The 14533-nt window shown below is 43.0% G+C and overlaps 2 protein-coding genes and 1 long non-coding RNA gene across 5 annotated transcripts; 1 reads left to right on the forward strand and 2 right to left on the reverse strand.

Annotated features, from left to right (window-relative positions):
- Positions 1-277: 277 nt before the first annotated feature.
- Positions 278-5218, reverse strand: DIABLO (diablo IAP-binding mitochondrial protein). Of its 3 annotated transcripts, none has more exons than XM_028710155.2 (6): positions 4967-5218; positions 4107-4227; positions 2303-2434; positions 2096-2206; positions 1525-1621; positions 278-990 (listed from the first exon to the last, which is right to left on the reverse strand). In XM_028710155.2, the coding sequence occupies exons 1-6, from the start codon at positions 5017-5019 to the stop codon at positions 773-775; spliced, it is 732 nt and encodes a 243-aa protein (XP_028565988.2). In that variant the 5' UTR covers positions 5020-5218; the 3' UTR covers positions 278-772. The 3 variants fall into 3 exon arrangements, with proteins under 3 accessions (XP_028565988.2, XP_028565989.1, XP_028565990.1); XM_028710156.2 differs by lacking the exon at positions 4967-5218 and adding an exon at positions 4727-4861; XM_028710157.2 differs by lacking the exon at positions 4967-5218 and adding an exon at positions 4742-4830.
- Positions 5219-5353: 135 nt separating this feature from the next.
- Positions 5354-8978, forward strand: LOC144325754 (uncharacterized). The gene is made up of 2 exons (XR_013390941.1): positions 5354-6464; positions 7729-8978. It is a non-coding gene; the product is annotated as an uncharacterized LOC144325754 (long non-coding RNA).
- A 64-nt stretch (positions 8979-9042) lies between these two features.
- On the reverse strand, positions 9043-12119 carry LOC114586625 (uncharacterized). Its single transcript, XM_077919994.1, has 2 exons — positions 10502-12119; positions 9043-9316 (listed from the first exon to the last, which is right to left on the reverse strand). The coding sequence occupies exons 1-2, from the start codon at positions 10518-10520 to the stop codon at positions 9132-9134; spliced, it is 204 nt and encodes a 67-aa protein (XP_077776120.1). The 5' UTR covers positions 10521-12119; the 3' UTR covers positions 9043-9131.
- Between the last annotated feature and the right edge of the window lie 2414 nt (positions 12120-14533).

Here is a 14533-nt window from a genome sequence, read left to right on the forward strand (position 1 = left end):
AGGTGCCTTTTAGTAGTGTGACAGATGCTGCACAACCTATTCTCCCGATCCCCTTTTGAATTTTTTTACTCCATAATGTTAGGACAAGAGATTATTCCCATTGCTGGGTGCAGCTATCTGAACTGAATGATTAAATTACTGTTGGTGGTGGTGGTTGTGTAATAGTGGTGGTGGTAATGAGACACCCTTGTGTGACTTCAGCTACTGTGTGCTACCTGTGCCATATTGGGACTATTGTCTGCATAGTCCACTTTTGAGAATCTGCCTTTAGCTACAGTTAAAAGAAGTCCCACTAACTTTTATTTTTAAAAAGAGGTTGCTAAAGTTCACATAATTAGGGGGGAGCATATACACACACAAGTGACATTTATCTTTTAAACTGACTTTCTGGCAACTTACTTGTGAAATTTCAGGTGCAATAATAGTTGGCATGACTTCATTTCCTTTACAACCCAAGTAAATATTTTCAAAGAAAAAACCCAACCCTTTTGAAATTGAAGGTACAATTAGCTCCAGGCTTTTGAGAGTTTGAGGACCTGTTACTGAATCATCTTCATTAGCCATTCTAACAATAGATCCCCACAGCCAAGAAAGGACCCCTCAGCTGGCTACTTTCACATTTGCATAGTTGATTTAAATAGAAACACTTTCCCACAAATCAGAAATACAACTTCCAATGTCCAAGACCTGCAGCTAACAAGGTTGGTATTTAAACTTAGTGCCTCCTTCCCCCATCAAAGTTGGGGGCAAAATCCTCAAGGCTAGCAACACTTCAGTCTTCACGCAGGTAGGCTTCTTCATCGGTTTCCTCCACGCTGGCTTGTCGACCGGCTGGCAGCAACGGTGGCTCTTCTGTCAGCTTCATGAGCTCCTCAGTTTGAACTTCCGCCAGCTTAGTCTCTGCTTTCTGCGACAGCTGCCGCACCTCTTGCACTTGGGTTTTCACCAGCTGAATGTGGTTATGTGTTGAAACGGATGCTTGATCAGCTCCTGAAAAAGTAAGGTTAAAATCAGCAGTTTTACACCACAACACTGATTGGACTTGGGTCCAGGCACAGATCCAAGGGTGTTCATGGATGGGCACATGTCATTCACATTAAGACATGGCTGTCATATGACAGCAACGTGCAGACATACATGGTTGCAGATGCAGACTTCCCTTGCACCCGTATTGCAGAATTCCTTCCATTATTTTCTTTCACCACATCACAGGACAACAAATCCTGAGGCTGGTTTAAAAAGATCTCTCCAAACATGGTCTGCATTTGATGAAACACATATATGCATGTTGTGCTATTTTCTTTTAACATCTCCAATATGCTTTTGGAGGGGGGGGGGGGCTTCTATGGTACAACCCAAACTCCAAAATCAGGTGTGAGAACACCCCTACACGTACACTCTTCTGGACCAAAGTGTTTGAGAGACAATTCAACTGAATACAACTTGTCCTAAGATGCAAATGCCTTGGAAAGGACAACAGTAGGGAGCTATTCAGTGATGGGGATATGCTTCAGTGAATAATACCAGACTGATACGCTGCTTCTGCTGCCATCTCTGAAAGGCGCAATGCAGTCATCCACCTGGATTCTAACTTGAGGTACTCCTGTTGCTTCGCAGTCATCTAAAGACAAAAGCTACAATGAGAAACAGCGTCTGAACTTGCTTATTCCACCAAAAATAAACATTTTATAAGCAGGTTAGGTTAAATAAAAGCAAACTTCTGATTTGGCACAATTCGTTTACAACCACTCTCATTTGAACTTACAGCTGTATATATTAACGCATATGTTGTTTGAGAGAGAAGGGTACCAGTGCTATCGGTTACTAAAGACACAGCTCTTCGGATTAACGCTTCATTGCTAAGTGAGCTTGGATCATGTTTCTGAAAGACAAATATTATGCGTGGGATCACTGTTAAGCCTGCTTTTTTTTTTTTTGCTTTTTTTAAATAATAATAAAAAAAGCTGTGTTTCAAGTGAGAATGGAGTAAGGAATTTGAAATCAGGCCTTTGGGGTCCATATCCAGAATATCAATGCTGGAATACTGGTTCCTGAAAAAGATGCATTGAGTCCAGGTTTCTTGCTGGTTCCTTACCTCTACTCGAGCACCAATGATCACCTGCCAAACTGCATCCTCCTCATTGGAATTCATTTTCCCAAGGAGGTGTGTGTATTTCTGGTACAGTGACACCAAGGTGTAAACTGCCTGCAACAGGAAACAACCCATACTCAGTAGCACCCAGTTAACTAAAAGTTCGTGTTATGCTACAGAATTCAGAAGTTCAGAGACAGAGCATCTTACCGTTGTATACTCTGTTAGAGCTTCAATTAACGCATATGTTGTTTGAGAGAGAAGGGTACCAGTGCTATCGGTTACTAAAGACACAGCTCTTCGGATTAACGCTTCATTGCTAAGTGAGCTTGGATCATGTTTCTGAAAGACAAATATTATGCGTTTGCCAGCTTGCTTTTCAAAATAATAGCTCTTCAAGATCTGGAAACCTGACATGGCTGCTGGCAAAAAAGAAAAAAGCCAGAAGTCATTAACTTTAAAAAATATTGTATTAGCGTAACAGTGAGTACACCAATCAAAAGTATAAATATATATACGAATGTGTAAAATATATAAAATGATACCAAAATGATAATACTATCTGTTACTTATAAGAAAAAAATGACCTAAAACAACTGGAATGGTAAAACCAGTGTTTGCTCAGATAAAACCCATTTAAATTAATGGACCTAAGTTAGACATGTCCATTAATTTCAGTAGGTCTGCTGTGAGTAAAACCTGTTAACTAATTATTGAAACCTAGTACAATGTTTACTTATCCCCAGGCAATTCCTAATAAAGTATGTGGCTCGACATTATCCCATATTTACATAATTAAAAAGTCTCTACTTTTCACTGAACAGATTGCCAGGGCTTTTCTTCTTTTGTTCTGAGTTTGTCAGTTTTCTCACACCTTAGCTCTCCACTCATCTGAAGTCAGAGCATTGGGTTTCCCCCAGTTATAACTAATGGCGATCTGTGCAGCTGTCAATAGATGAACTGTTAGTTCTTTACCTTCTGGTAAAACTAAAACCTTTCCATAACCAAATAAAATAACTAGAAAATGCATTGGGGAAAGCCAAATGTTGTGATTTCTCCGTTAATTATATGAGAAAAAAATAAAGCAGTAATGATACCTTAGCAGCTAGGTGCTCTATGCTTATAATAAGAACCTAAGAAAAGCCTGCTGGTTCAGGCCAATGGGCCATCTTGTTCTCACAGTGGCTCACAAGATGCAGGTGGGAAACCAACAAACAGGATTCAAGCACAAGAGCACTCCCCTTTCGTAGTTTCCAGCAACTGGTATTCAGAAGCATTTATGCCTCCAACTGTGGAGGCAGAGCACAGTGTTGAACCAGACCAACAAGGATGAGCAACTGAATTTTTAGTTCTTTATTAGCAAAGCACTTGGTTACATCACAAGAATACTCATGCTGACTCATGTCTAGGCACCTACGACTAGCAGACCCGTGCTCTGTCTTGGACAGTTGGAGCTACAGTGTGGCCCCATCCCCTCCTGTCTTAAACTTGGAAGTGCATGGATCCTCCTCAACAGCAGCTCTACCTGTTCCAGGCACTACACGCCTCTCCTTGAGCGTGGAGACAACAAAGTGGGGTTTCCAAAACCATGACTGTCTCTAGAAGCACCCCGGTCTCTCCAATATCCGAGGCCTCCTGCAGCTCTTCTGTCTCTCATTGCCCTGTCTCCTCTTCCTGACTTACCTCTTGCACCACCAGTCTCTGCCTCCCTTGGCTCACACAGCACCCACCTCCCATTCCTCTGGCTCCTGCCCATCCCTGACAAATAGCCACATTTTCACATACTGTTTAAACAGCTGCAAACAAGTAGAGACACAGATGTCAGGAGGCAGCAAGTTCCAAATAAAAGAGTAACAAGGACAGAAAGGCTGGAGGTGTAAATAGAAGAAAAATTCAACCCCAAATGGAAGGGAAATGATTTGTTTTTAAAAAGAGAGACTACCAAAGAATTTAAAAATTAAGTTGAACCTTCGGTCCTGCCATTGTAACCGATAAATATTTCCCAGAGGGTTACCTGTGTAATAGGAATTGCAGACAAGGTTACTCCAAACCCCAGTGCTACCACTTTGCTCCATGGTCCCCTCAATCCTGACATGCAACGAGCTTTACCATTTGCCAAGATGGGAAAACTGTGCCTAGGGGGAAAAACATATCCATCTTAGGTACAAGTGCTATAAGCAATATGAATTCTGGAGGACAAATGAGCAAAGATCCACCATATTTGGAGTCCACTGCCAGCCAAGTCCTGCTTACAGTCCTCTCATTTCAAGAGTCAGGCTGTTAGGAAACTGAGCAGAAACTCCTTAACTGTACACATCAATGTATTCCTGTTGTGTTTTATGATTTTCCTGATATTGTAAGTGAGCTGGAACTGGTCTGTGACCATAATAATAAAATTCAACTGTACATCTGTCACTGCAAAACAGTCTACCTCCTCCAGGATTTAGACTATAAAACATTTTCAAAGATACCTTGTACCTTTGAAGATGCAGATATTGATTTCTTTATTTGCTCACGGTGCAATACAAGCAAAATAATCCAAATAAAACAATACAGGCAAACTACGTCCAGAACGAGCAGTTAAAAATCACAATAGCAACAGTTAGAAGAGAGATTTGTACAGTGAATACAAACTGGGTTCTGTTGTACTTAGTTGGGTGTCCAGATCAAATTTCGCTTCAATTATCTCCCGAGGATTTACTAATTCACTGCAGGGGCCGCTCCTATAGGAGGCGGCAGCACCTCCGGGAGCGAATTCATCCCAGGCGGACGTCGCTATGGAAGTGAACTGAAGCCAAAGGCGCGGCTGGGGGGAGACAAAGCTGCGGGGGCAGCAGAGCGAAGTGGAGGGAGCTGGTTCCTATCCACAGATACCTGAAGAAAGCGTAGCAGCTCCGCAGCCACCGGCTACTCCAGGCCGTCGCCATCTTGGTTCAGTCAAGGCGCAGCGGAAACACGTCATCACCAGCGCCACGGCTAATGCCATAGAGCTATTTCGTAAGGAGGGACGTAGCCCTCCGCGCCCCTTTTCTTCTGCGAGAGTCGTTTCGCGCCGTTGCCTTCCTCGGAGGCTGATCCCGGCTGGGTCTACGAGGGATTTATACAGCTAGAAGGACGACAAAAATCCTCATTATTAGGAAGCCGCCGCCTTCTATCGTCACTTCCGCTCTGGAACGGCTCTGCTTCTGTTTATGTCTTCGCAGAGCAGGAAGGAGAACGTGCGCGCTGCAGAGATGCGAAAGTGTAGAGTGGCGCTCCTCTATGGACACGGCAAGCCGGGCGGCGACGCGCCTTGCTGGAAATCCTGAGCGAGATGGAATTGGCGTCGACGGCTATGGGGACGGAGCGTCCTTTCGTCTGGTCCTGCAGAGTCCATCTGTTTAAATGACCCAGCGGCTGTTTCTTTACCGGAAGTTGAGCCCTTGTGGCTCTGCTATTTTTCTGGCTCTAGGAGGTTTCAAGCTTTTGCGCATGCGTCGGGGTCAGAGCGGGGGGGGGGCGAGAGGGCCTCTTGCGTGTTAGCACGTGATCCTTTGGCGGGAGAGACCCCCTGGCGCGTGCGCGTGGCGAGCCGCCCCCCCCGCCCCGCCCTCGCTGCGCCCTGAGGGGAAAAGCGCGCCTTTCCTCCTCCTTTCGCGCTGTTCTCGTGTGTGTGTCTTTTATGTTGAATAGAGTTTGCCTCAAGTTTATTCTGTATATTTAGGCCTCAGACTTCCAGAGTAGCTGACATATTAAAACAGAAAAAGCACGCAAATGAAATCAAAATAATATGAAAAATCGCAAGAAGCAGAAGAGCAGCATGACAAATCAGCCCAAAATAAAAGCAACAAGCAAAAACCCTCACAGGAGTAAACACATCTACAGATAAAACAGATGAAAACATAGGGAGGAATCAATAATGAAAAACAATTAAACATTATCGTTGCACCAAAAGCATCACAGCACCCGCCCTTTCCTTAAAACCCGTGGGTTACCCAAAGCCTCTTGAAACAATCAAACTCTCCCAAGTCAACAAGGAGGAAGCCAGTTTAGCTTGTCTAGGGAGGGAGCTCCCCATTCTGGCTGAGAAGGCCCTCGCCTGTGTGCCTGGGAGGCTGGCAGCGCCCAGAGAAGATCTCCACCCAGGCAGGACTGTATGGGGGAATAGAGTCCTAAGTCACGGAGCTACAGTCCCATAAAGGTCCCATCTGCATATGCCTGTGTGATGCTTGAAGGAGATCAGAAGAGCCTGCTGGATCCGGCCAAGGGGACCCATCTAGTCCAGCATCCTGTTCTCACAGTGACCAACCAGATCCTGCCTGTGGGAAGCCTGCAAGCAGGACATGAATATAACAGCACACGGCCCAGCTGCAGTTTCCAGCATTGCTTGCAGGTACAGTATTACTCTTTAATAAACATAACATTTCATAAAATGGCATCTAGACCAGATCTCAGCCCTTCTGAACATCAGAAACATTAACTTGTAAATACATATACATTATACACCATTACAATGGTAATGAACATTTCCCTAAATATAAACTGAAAGATTTGATGAACATTAAGCAAATTAAAACCTATAGTAGAATAGCTAACTTTAAGTGTTAGTTTCATGGTGCTCAGATTTATACAATATTTAATTAGATGTTTAAAATACCACTTCTTTTTTTAATTTAATTTTTTATTGAATTATTATGCAGATACAAACGAAACAAAGTATGCAAACATTTCAATTGAATAAAAAAACAAAAGAAAACAGAGCAAACACATAAAGTAAGAACATAAGCATAATACAACGTAACTATAATAGGCGTCCCAGAATTTCATTTCTCTACCGAGATGCTGACCCTTCTGGGGTGGATCTCTTTTTATTATACTTTTGGGTTTTTGACTTCCATCGACCTCACAGTGGTTCATTTCCTATAACTAAAACAATATCTCTATATTTCAATAAATTCCTCATCTTGGTATAAGGAGACATTTTCCCACTTACGGGTTTATTCAAAACACAACCAATCTTGGTTGTTGAACCTTAACTTGATAGGTGGGTATTTAGGCATTCCCAATCTTTCTGGACTATTTTATTTGACTTGTTCCTTAAGGCTTCAGTCTACTTAGCGAGTTCCAAGTACAGATGCTCAGCTTTTGTAGCCATTCTTCTCTAGTTGGTATATGGTTACCCTTCCAGTACTTGGCTATTAATACCCTAGCCGCCGTCACTGCATAGAAAAATAATTTTAATCTTTCTTTTGGAATATTGTCAGTTAGAATCCCAAGAAGGAATGATTCCGTTTGTTTTTGTTTTGTTGTTGTTTTTTTTGGTGAAATGTAATTTTTAGTAATTTTTTCATTTCCTCATAGATTGTGTCCCAAAATATAATTTCTTTCAGGGTTTAAGGTAACTATCTTAGCAGACCTGGTACCACGATAAACAATGTAGCAGTTGAGAAACTATTATATAGGTAACAGAAAGGTTAAGTGTTGTCACGTTTTCCTAAAAAAAAATTTAATATCAATTTGCATTGATTACTTCAGGTATCCCATGTAAATACCTTCAGAACATTCTGTTTTTTAAGTCCTCCTATTATTTGTGTTTGTTTTTGTTTTGCTGTTACAAGGTGTAGTGATACGTTTTTATCTTATGTTCTGCTCTGCAGTTATTGAGGATTTAATGCAAACAATCCCAATCTGAAGAACATAAATTATACAAGACCCACAGGTAACTCGGTTGCTTTTATTTTTAGAGAGAACAATTGCACTGGGGTTGAATCCTTCTCCAGACAGCATTGTGCCAGAGATTTTGTAACAGAGAGAGAAACTAAAAGCAGAAAACCAGGCGAGGGAACAAATCATAATTTAAAAAGTCAGCATCTGAACCTAGTTACAGCTTGATCAACTAGATTCTGTTTTTATAGCAGTACTCCCATGGAGACAAGAGAAAGAAGACGAATTTCAGAGGATAAATTTGTAATTGATCTTCTAACTGAAATACCAACTCCTGAAACAATATGCAAAAAGCACAATAAGATCTGCACCAGCAGTCTGTACTTCCAGAAGGCTGGAGAAGAGACTTACCATCATTGCCCTCCCTGATATTTGCCTTTTGCTGCAGTCAGCCTCCTCTGGAGTAAGGAAATGGGAGGCAGCTGCAGCCTGAAAGCCAGCAGTATGTCATTCTGAATTGTATTTAATTAAGCCAGGCTCCTTCGGGTGCAGCAAGACTAGAACCTTTACTGTTGGTTAACTTGTTTTACTATGTATTTATGATGTGGTGTTGCTGTTTAGTCGTTTAGTCGTGTCCGACTCTTCGTGACCCCATGGACCAGAGCATGTCTTCCACTGCCTCCCACAGTTTGGTCAAACTCATGTTGGTAGCTTCGAGAACACTGTCCAACCATCTCGTCCTCTGTCGTCCCCTTCTCCTCCTCCTCCATGGATCACTGCCTTGCCATGGCGAAGGGGCTTGAATAACTCAGAGAGGCTATGAGCTATGCCATGCAGGGCCACCCAAGATGAACAGGTCATAGTGGAGAGTTTTGACCAAACGTGATCCACCTGGAGCAGGAACCAGCAAGCCACTCCAGTATCCCTGCCAAGAAAACTCCATGGACAAAGGCAACAGGCATATATTTATGTACTTTAGCCTATATTGTTTGGAGATGGTTTGGGTTTTTTTGTTTTTTTTTGTAATGTTTGCCAAATTGTTTTTTTGTTTTTGTTATTTTGACAGAATTTACTCACGTGTTCTGTATTTTATATATTTGTATATTTCCAATGCTCTTCATTTCAGTGTTTTTTAATGTTTGCTGTGAAACTGCTTTGGGTACAATTCATTGTGGAAAAGCAGCATATAAGTAACCTCAATCAATCAACCAACCAAAAAATAATTAAAATAATTTGCCTTGCATTTTATATATCTAAAAGGTACATAATTAAGCAGGTAACAAAATAAACTTGTCGAGTCTCTAGAATAGAAATGGAATTGTGTTTATTGATTGGGTGTTGGATAGACAGTGCATCTGGGCTCCATCTGTAAGCTGCTGGTGGAAAACATGAGCTGTCACTTAAGCACCAGGAAATAAGTGGTCCAGCCAGCCAAGAGCAGCGCCCCTAACAGCACTGTGTAACTGAACAGCACAAAAGCTAGGAGTTCCTTCAGCACCTTCAGGAAATGGACAGCAAACGATTCCTGCATGATTCTGGCTTTGCAATGTGGTGGAAATAAATGCATGGGAATAGTCTGATCTGCAAGGGAGACAGAGACAAAACAAAAGTAGGATTAAAGATGTATTGTAAAGCAGAAACTGATCTTGTGATATACAACAGTGACCTAAGCCGATATATATAATAGAGCAATCACATACACGTTAACTCATAAGTAAGTTCTGCTGAATTCAACAGGGCTTGACCACAGTTTAAGTTGGTTAATGGCTAGAAATCTGTGCTCAGGCCGCTGATGGTTGTAGTACTCTGGGCAGATTTGAAAGTGGTTCTGCAAAATCTAAATTTGGAGTTTGAGACCAAGTAATATGTCATCTACACAAATGATTACTACACAAAGGGGTCAGCCAAACATGAGGAAATTAGACCCCGCAAATGGATTGTGTGCAGTTGGAGAACAAAACCTCTCAATATATAGCGGATAATGCATTAATACCACCTAAATGCACCAATAAAAAGCAGTCTGTTCCTCCAAAGGGAGGGAGCCTCCTTTAATATTTAATGTTATAATTGCATCTAATGGACAGACTGGCAGAAAACTTTTGCTTTGATTTAGGGTTGAGTACATATTGTTTAGCTTGCATCTTTTTATCTGCCCCAAATAACCAGCATTAAAGTGGGAAATCCATTGTGGTAAAATTGATATACAGCACTACTGCAACATAGCCATCTGCAGTGGCCCTTAAACTTTGGGGAAGTAAGGGCGCTGCACCCTTTCAGTTCCCAGGGCTTTGGAGCTTATATGCTTGGCTGCCCTATTCCATACTGCACATTTTTGCCATTATTAAGTATAAAGATAAAAAAATCCTATTCTATCTCATGGTGTTTGTATATGAAAGGGTTTTTTTTTTAAGAGGCACACACACATTGAGAGGGTCACAGACTAAAGAAACACACTTTTGTCTCAACAACAGAAAAATAAAGCCAGGAAGTTAATCCAGGAAGATTATTTTTCTCACACAATATGAAAGCTGTTGGAAGTGAACTGAGTTTCCATAATGCAAAGCACCTGCAATAATTATTAAAAGCAATGATCGGATAAATTTGTAAAACTGTGTTTAATAATCTGTTAATTATTCTTAATATCAATATATGTCTGCTGATCTCATGCAAGGTTTTATTATATATATGAAGAAAACAATATAGTTATCAGACCACAAGTTTAAAATATTTTACATGATATAAACTAAATTAGAAGAAGTTTCTTACCCTGGGCAAATGACGGCATTTACTTAAAGTTGCTCTGCACCTTTGTTTCTGGTCTCTCCCTTTAGCGTCTGGCTCGTGGGAGGCTTGTGATGTAGCTGGATCTTCTTCGAGTCTGTTAATCTGGAGAGGCAGGCATAATGACGCTGTATTTACAAGGCAGCTTAAGTAGGAATGGACTAGGTGTGGTCAGGGACAGGACCGCAGGATATACAGAACTCCTTTGTTCATCTTCATTGTCACACAAAAATATCCCTACTGGGTTTTTTAAGTGAAAGTTAAATGCACGCAGCCTGGGTGTCTTAAAAATTGCATTGTACTGAATTTCATAAACTCTCATTCCCGCCCCCCACCACTTACAATTGTGCTTTTGTTTCTGGTTCTCACCGTCCACAATTTTCAGTAACAGTTGTGTGTATGATTTCAGTTATATATAGCAGGTGCTTAAGACAGGCACAGAAACCAGGGTGGCAAGGGCTGGGAAGTTGTGGCCCTCCACATGTTGTTGGGCTCAGTGCCCCCTAAGTCTTAGGCAGCATGGCCAGAAGTCAAGGATTATGGGAGTCATAGTTCAACAGCAACTGAAGGGTCACAGGTTCACCAACCCTGTAGAAGGGAAACAAGTATGCATAATCCAAACTAAAAAGTCCTCTAATATGTATTGACAACTGTTGGCCGTGGGCTCAGGTGTAAGGAGAAGGAAAGATAACTATCAGGGTGACTCATACCTCCACCTCAGCTCCAATGTTTCAGGAAGCTTATGATTTCCTGTACATTTCCTGTTACAATATTTTTAATGGTCCTGTGCATAGAAGCCAACTCCTAGGGGCCTAGGGGGCCTTGCCCTCCCCAATAAAATATTTGAGGGTGCCATGCCCCCCCCCAGTTGTTGGGCATTGCCATTCAAATAGTGTGTGTACACCACATTGTGTGATCAATTATGCAGGGTGGGGCTTACCTGGGCCACCACAATATTTTATTCAAGTTGGCACCCCTGGTCCTCTGGTCCTTAACACCAAAGGCAAAAATCCCCTTGTTTAAGAAAAACGAGTGGGTGACCCGTGATGGTAAAGTTGCTGTAATTTGGCCCACTCAGCTGCCTGGTTCTTTCCACTTGGGATGATGGTGTGATTGTGACGTTGCTACCATTTTGATTTTCTCAAGATGACTGGACCACCCAGCACCCTATTGCATCAGAGCAAAGGCATCTCCATATGTTTTGGATGACAATTCCCATCACAAATATCTCATTTCTTGGTTGAGTCCAGAGAGACTGGCACAGGGCCCATGGCTGATTCTTTTATTAAGAGTCCTAATATAGCTCAATTTGCATTACTGAATCGGGAATAAAAGGCATCTTATCTCATGACAGCAGTGAGACAGGGCACACAGACCTCCCATTTCAGAACAGCCATGCCTCCCACCATAAAACTATATTATAAATTATGTGGTTTTAAACCAACAGCTTTATGTCTCCTGCCATAAACCAATAACACATTAAGTTTTTTTTAAATACACGTGCCTTGGATCGACTACACATAAATTGCAAACAATAAAACCATCAGTTATAGTAAAGGCATAGTAAAGTAAAGGGACCCCTGACCATTAGGTCCAGTCGTGGCCGACTCTGGGGTTGCGGTGCTCATCTCGCTTTATTGGCCGAGGGAGCCGCCATACAGCTTCCGGGTCATGTGGCCAGCAGGACTAAGCCGCTTCTGGCGAACCAGAGCAGCGCACGGAAACGCCGTTTACCTTCCCGCCAGAGCGGTACCTATTTATCTACTTGCACTTTGACGTGCTTTCGAACTGCTAGGTTGGCAGGAGCAGGGACCAAGGAATGGGAGCTCACCCCGTTGCAGGGATTCGAACCGCTGACCTTCTGATCAGCAAGCCCAAGAGGCTCTGTGGTTTAACCCACAGCGCCACCCGCATCCCATAGTAAAGGCATACATGTAGTAAATTGTTACTTGAAATCAATTAATTTGAACAACTTACTTTCTCGGGGTTTACCCCTGAAAATTGACATCTTTTCGAAACATATTGGGAAAGAGAATGCAATACTGTACTTGCTTAAGTTCTGTTTAGTAAAGGAATGTATTTATCTGCTTGTTAGCCTGAGGTTGGTTTCTCAACCTACAATTTTTGTGTGCTAAAAACAGGAGGCTAATTCTCCCCTTAATGCAGCATCTGTTGTAGATGGAAGTTAAGTGATTGAGCGGGTGGTTGCTGAACAACTCCCAGCACACCTGGAGGATGTGGACCATTTGGATCCCTTCCAATCGGGATTCAGGCTTCATCATGGGACTAAAACTGTCTTGGTTGTGCTGGTCGATGATCTCTGGCGGGCTAGGGACAAAGGTGAGTGTTGTTCCCTAGTCCTGCTGGATCTCTCAGCGGCTTTTGATACCATTGACGATAACATCCTTCTGGAATGTCTAGAGGGGCTGGGAGCTGGGGGCACTGTTATACACTCCTTCTGGCTGTGTCCAGAAAGTGGTGGTGGGGGGTGAGTGTTCAGACCCCTGGGCTCTCACTTGTGGGGTGCCTCAGAGCTCCATCCTCTTGCCCCAAGTTTTTTAACATTTATATGAAGCCACCTAGAGAGATCATCAGGGGGTTTGGGCTGGGTGTTCATCAGTATGCAGATGATACCCAGCTCTCTCTTTTAAATCAGAACCAGTGATGGCGGTGAATGTCCTGTGAGTGTCTGGATGGATGGCGGCTAACAGATTGAAGTTGAATCCTGACAAGACAGAAGTACTGTTTTTGGGGGACAGGGGGCGGGCGGGTGTGGAGGATTCCCTGGTCCTGAATGGGGTAACTGTGCCCCTGAAGGACCAGGTGCGCAGCCTGGGAGTCATTTTGGACTCACAGCTGTCCATGGAGGCGCAGGTCAATTCTGTGTCCAGGGCAGCTGTCTACCAGCTCCACCTGGTACGCAGGCTGAGACCCTACCTGCCCGCGGACTGTCTCGCCAGAGTGGTGCATGCTCTAGTTATCTCCCGCTTGGACTACTGCAACGCACTCTACGTGGGGCTACCTTTGAAGGTGACCCGGAAACTGCAATTAATCCAGAATGCAGCAGCTAGACTGGTGATTGGGAATGTCCGCCAAGACCATATAACACCGGTCCTGAGAGATCTGCATTGGCTCCCAGTATGTTTCAGAGCACAATTCAAAGTGTTGGTGCTGACCTTTAAAGCCCTAAACGGCCTCGGTCCAGTATACCTGCAGGAGCATCTCCACCCCCATCATTCAGCCTAGACACTGAGGTTCAGCGCCAAGGGCCTTCTGGCAGTTCCCTCATTGTGAGAAGTGAGGTCACAGGGAACCAGGCAGAGGGCCTTCTGGGTAGGATGCCTGCCATGTAGAACGTCCTTCCATCAGATGTCAAGGCAATAAGCAACTATCTTACTTTTAAAAGACATCTGAAGGCAGCCCTGTTTAGGGAAGTTTTTAATGTTTAATGCTGTATTGTGTTTTTAATATTTGGTTGGGAGCTGCCCAGAGTGGGTGGGGAAACCCAGACAGATGGGCGGGGTATAAATAATAAATTATTATAAGTGTCAGACCCAGAGTCTGCTATATACACATCACACTTAGAAGTCCATTTTGCACAGAAGAAAAATTGTCACAGCTTCTCCAGAACATTACAGCAACATTTAAAGGCGACTTCTGCTGTAAATGCAAGTCTCGTTTCCTGAGCTCAATCCAAGACATCTTTCCTCTAAACACCACATGGCAAGTGCTTTCTCAGCAGGCTTACTGCTCAAATTGTGTCTGTACACACCCTTTATCAGTACCACACTCACCTACACTTTAAAAATAAAGTATATTTTTGACCCTTAATGCTGCCTGCCTCCTTCTGGTTATTTCAGATGAAAGCATCTCTATTTAAAGTGACATGTTTCACTGAGATGCATTATAGCTTAGCAAATGGACTCTAAATTTAATCAGGCACCCTCATTATCGAATTATTATCCTTGGGATAAGCAAGCCCTTCCCCAGAAACAGATCAAAATCAAGCTACTCAGG

Source organism: Podarcis muralis, chromosome 16, assembly GCF_964188315.1.
Source record: "Podarcis muralis chromosome 16, rPodMur119.hap1.1, whole genome shotgun sequence".
In the NCBI taxonomy this organism is placed as follows: Eukaryota; Metazoa; Chordata; class Lepidosauria; order Squamata; family Lacertidae; genus Podarcis; species Podarcis muralis.

Coding starts and splice junctions, on each gene's coding strand:
- DIABLO (XM_028710155.2), bottom strand. CDS start 5,019: ATGGCGACGGCCTGGAGTAGCCGGTGGCTGCGGAGCTGCTACGCTTTC. Junction 4,228..4,966: donor AGCTGCTACGCTTTCTTCAG/GTATCTGTGGAT, acceptor TTTTCCCCCTAG/GCACAGTTTTCCCATCTTGG. Junction 2,435..4,106: donor CTGCAATTCCTATTACACAG/GTAACCCTCTGG, acceptor TTTGTCTTTCAG/AAACATGATCCAAGCTCACT.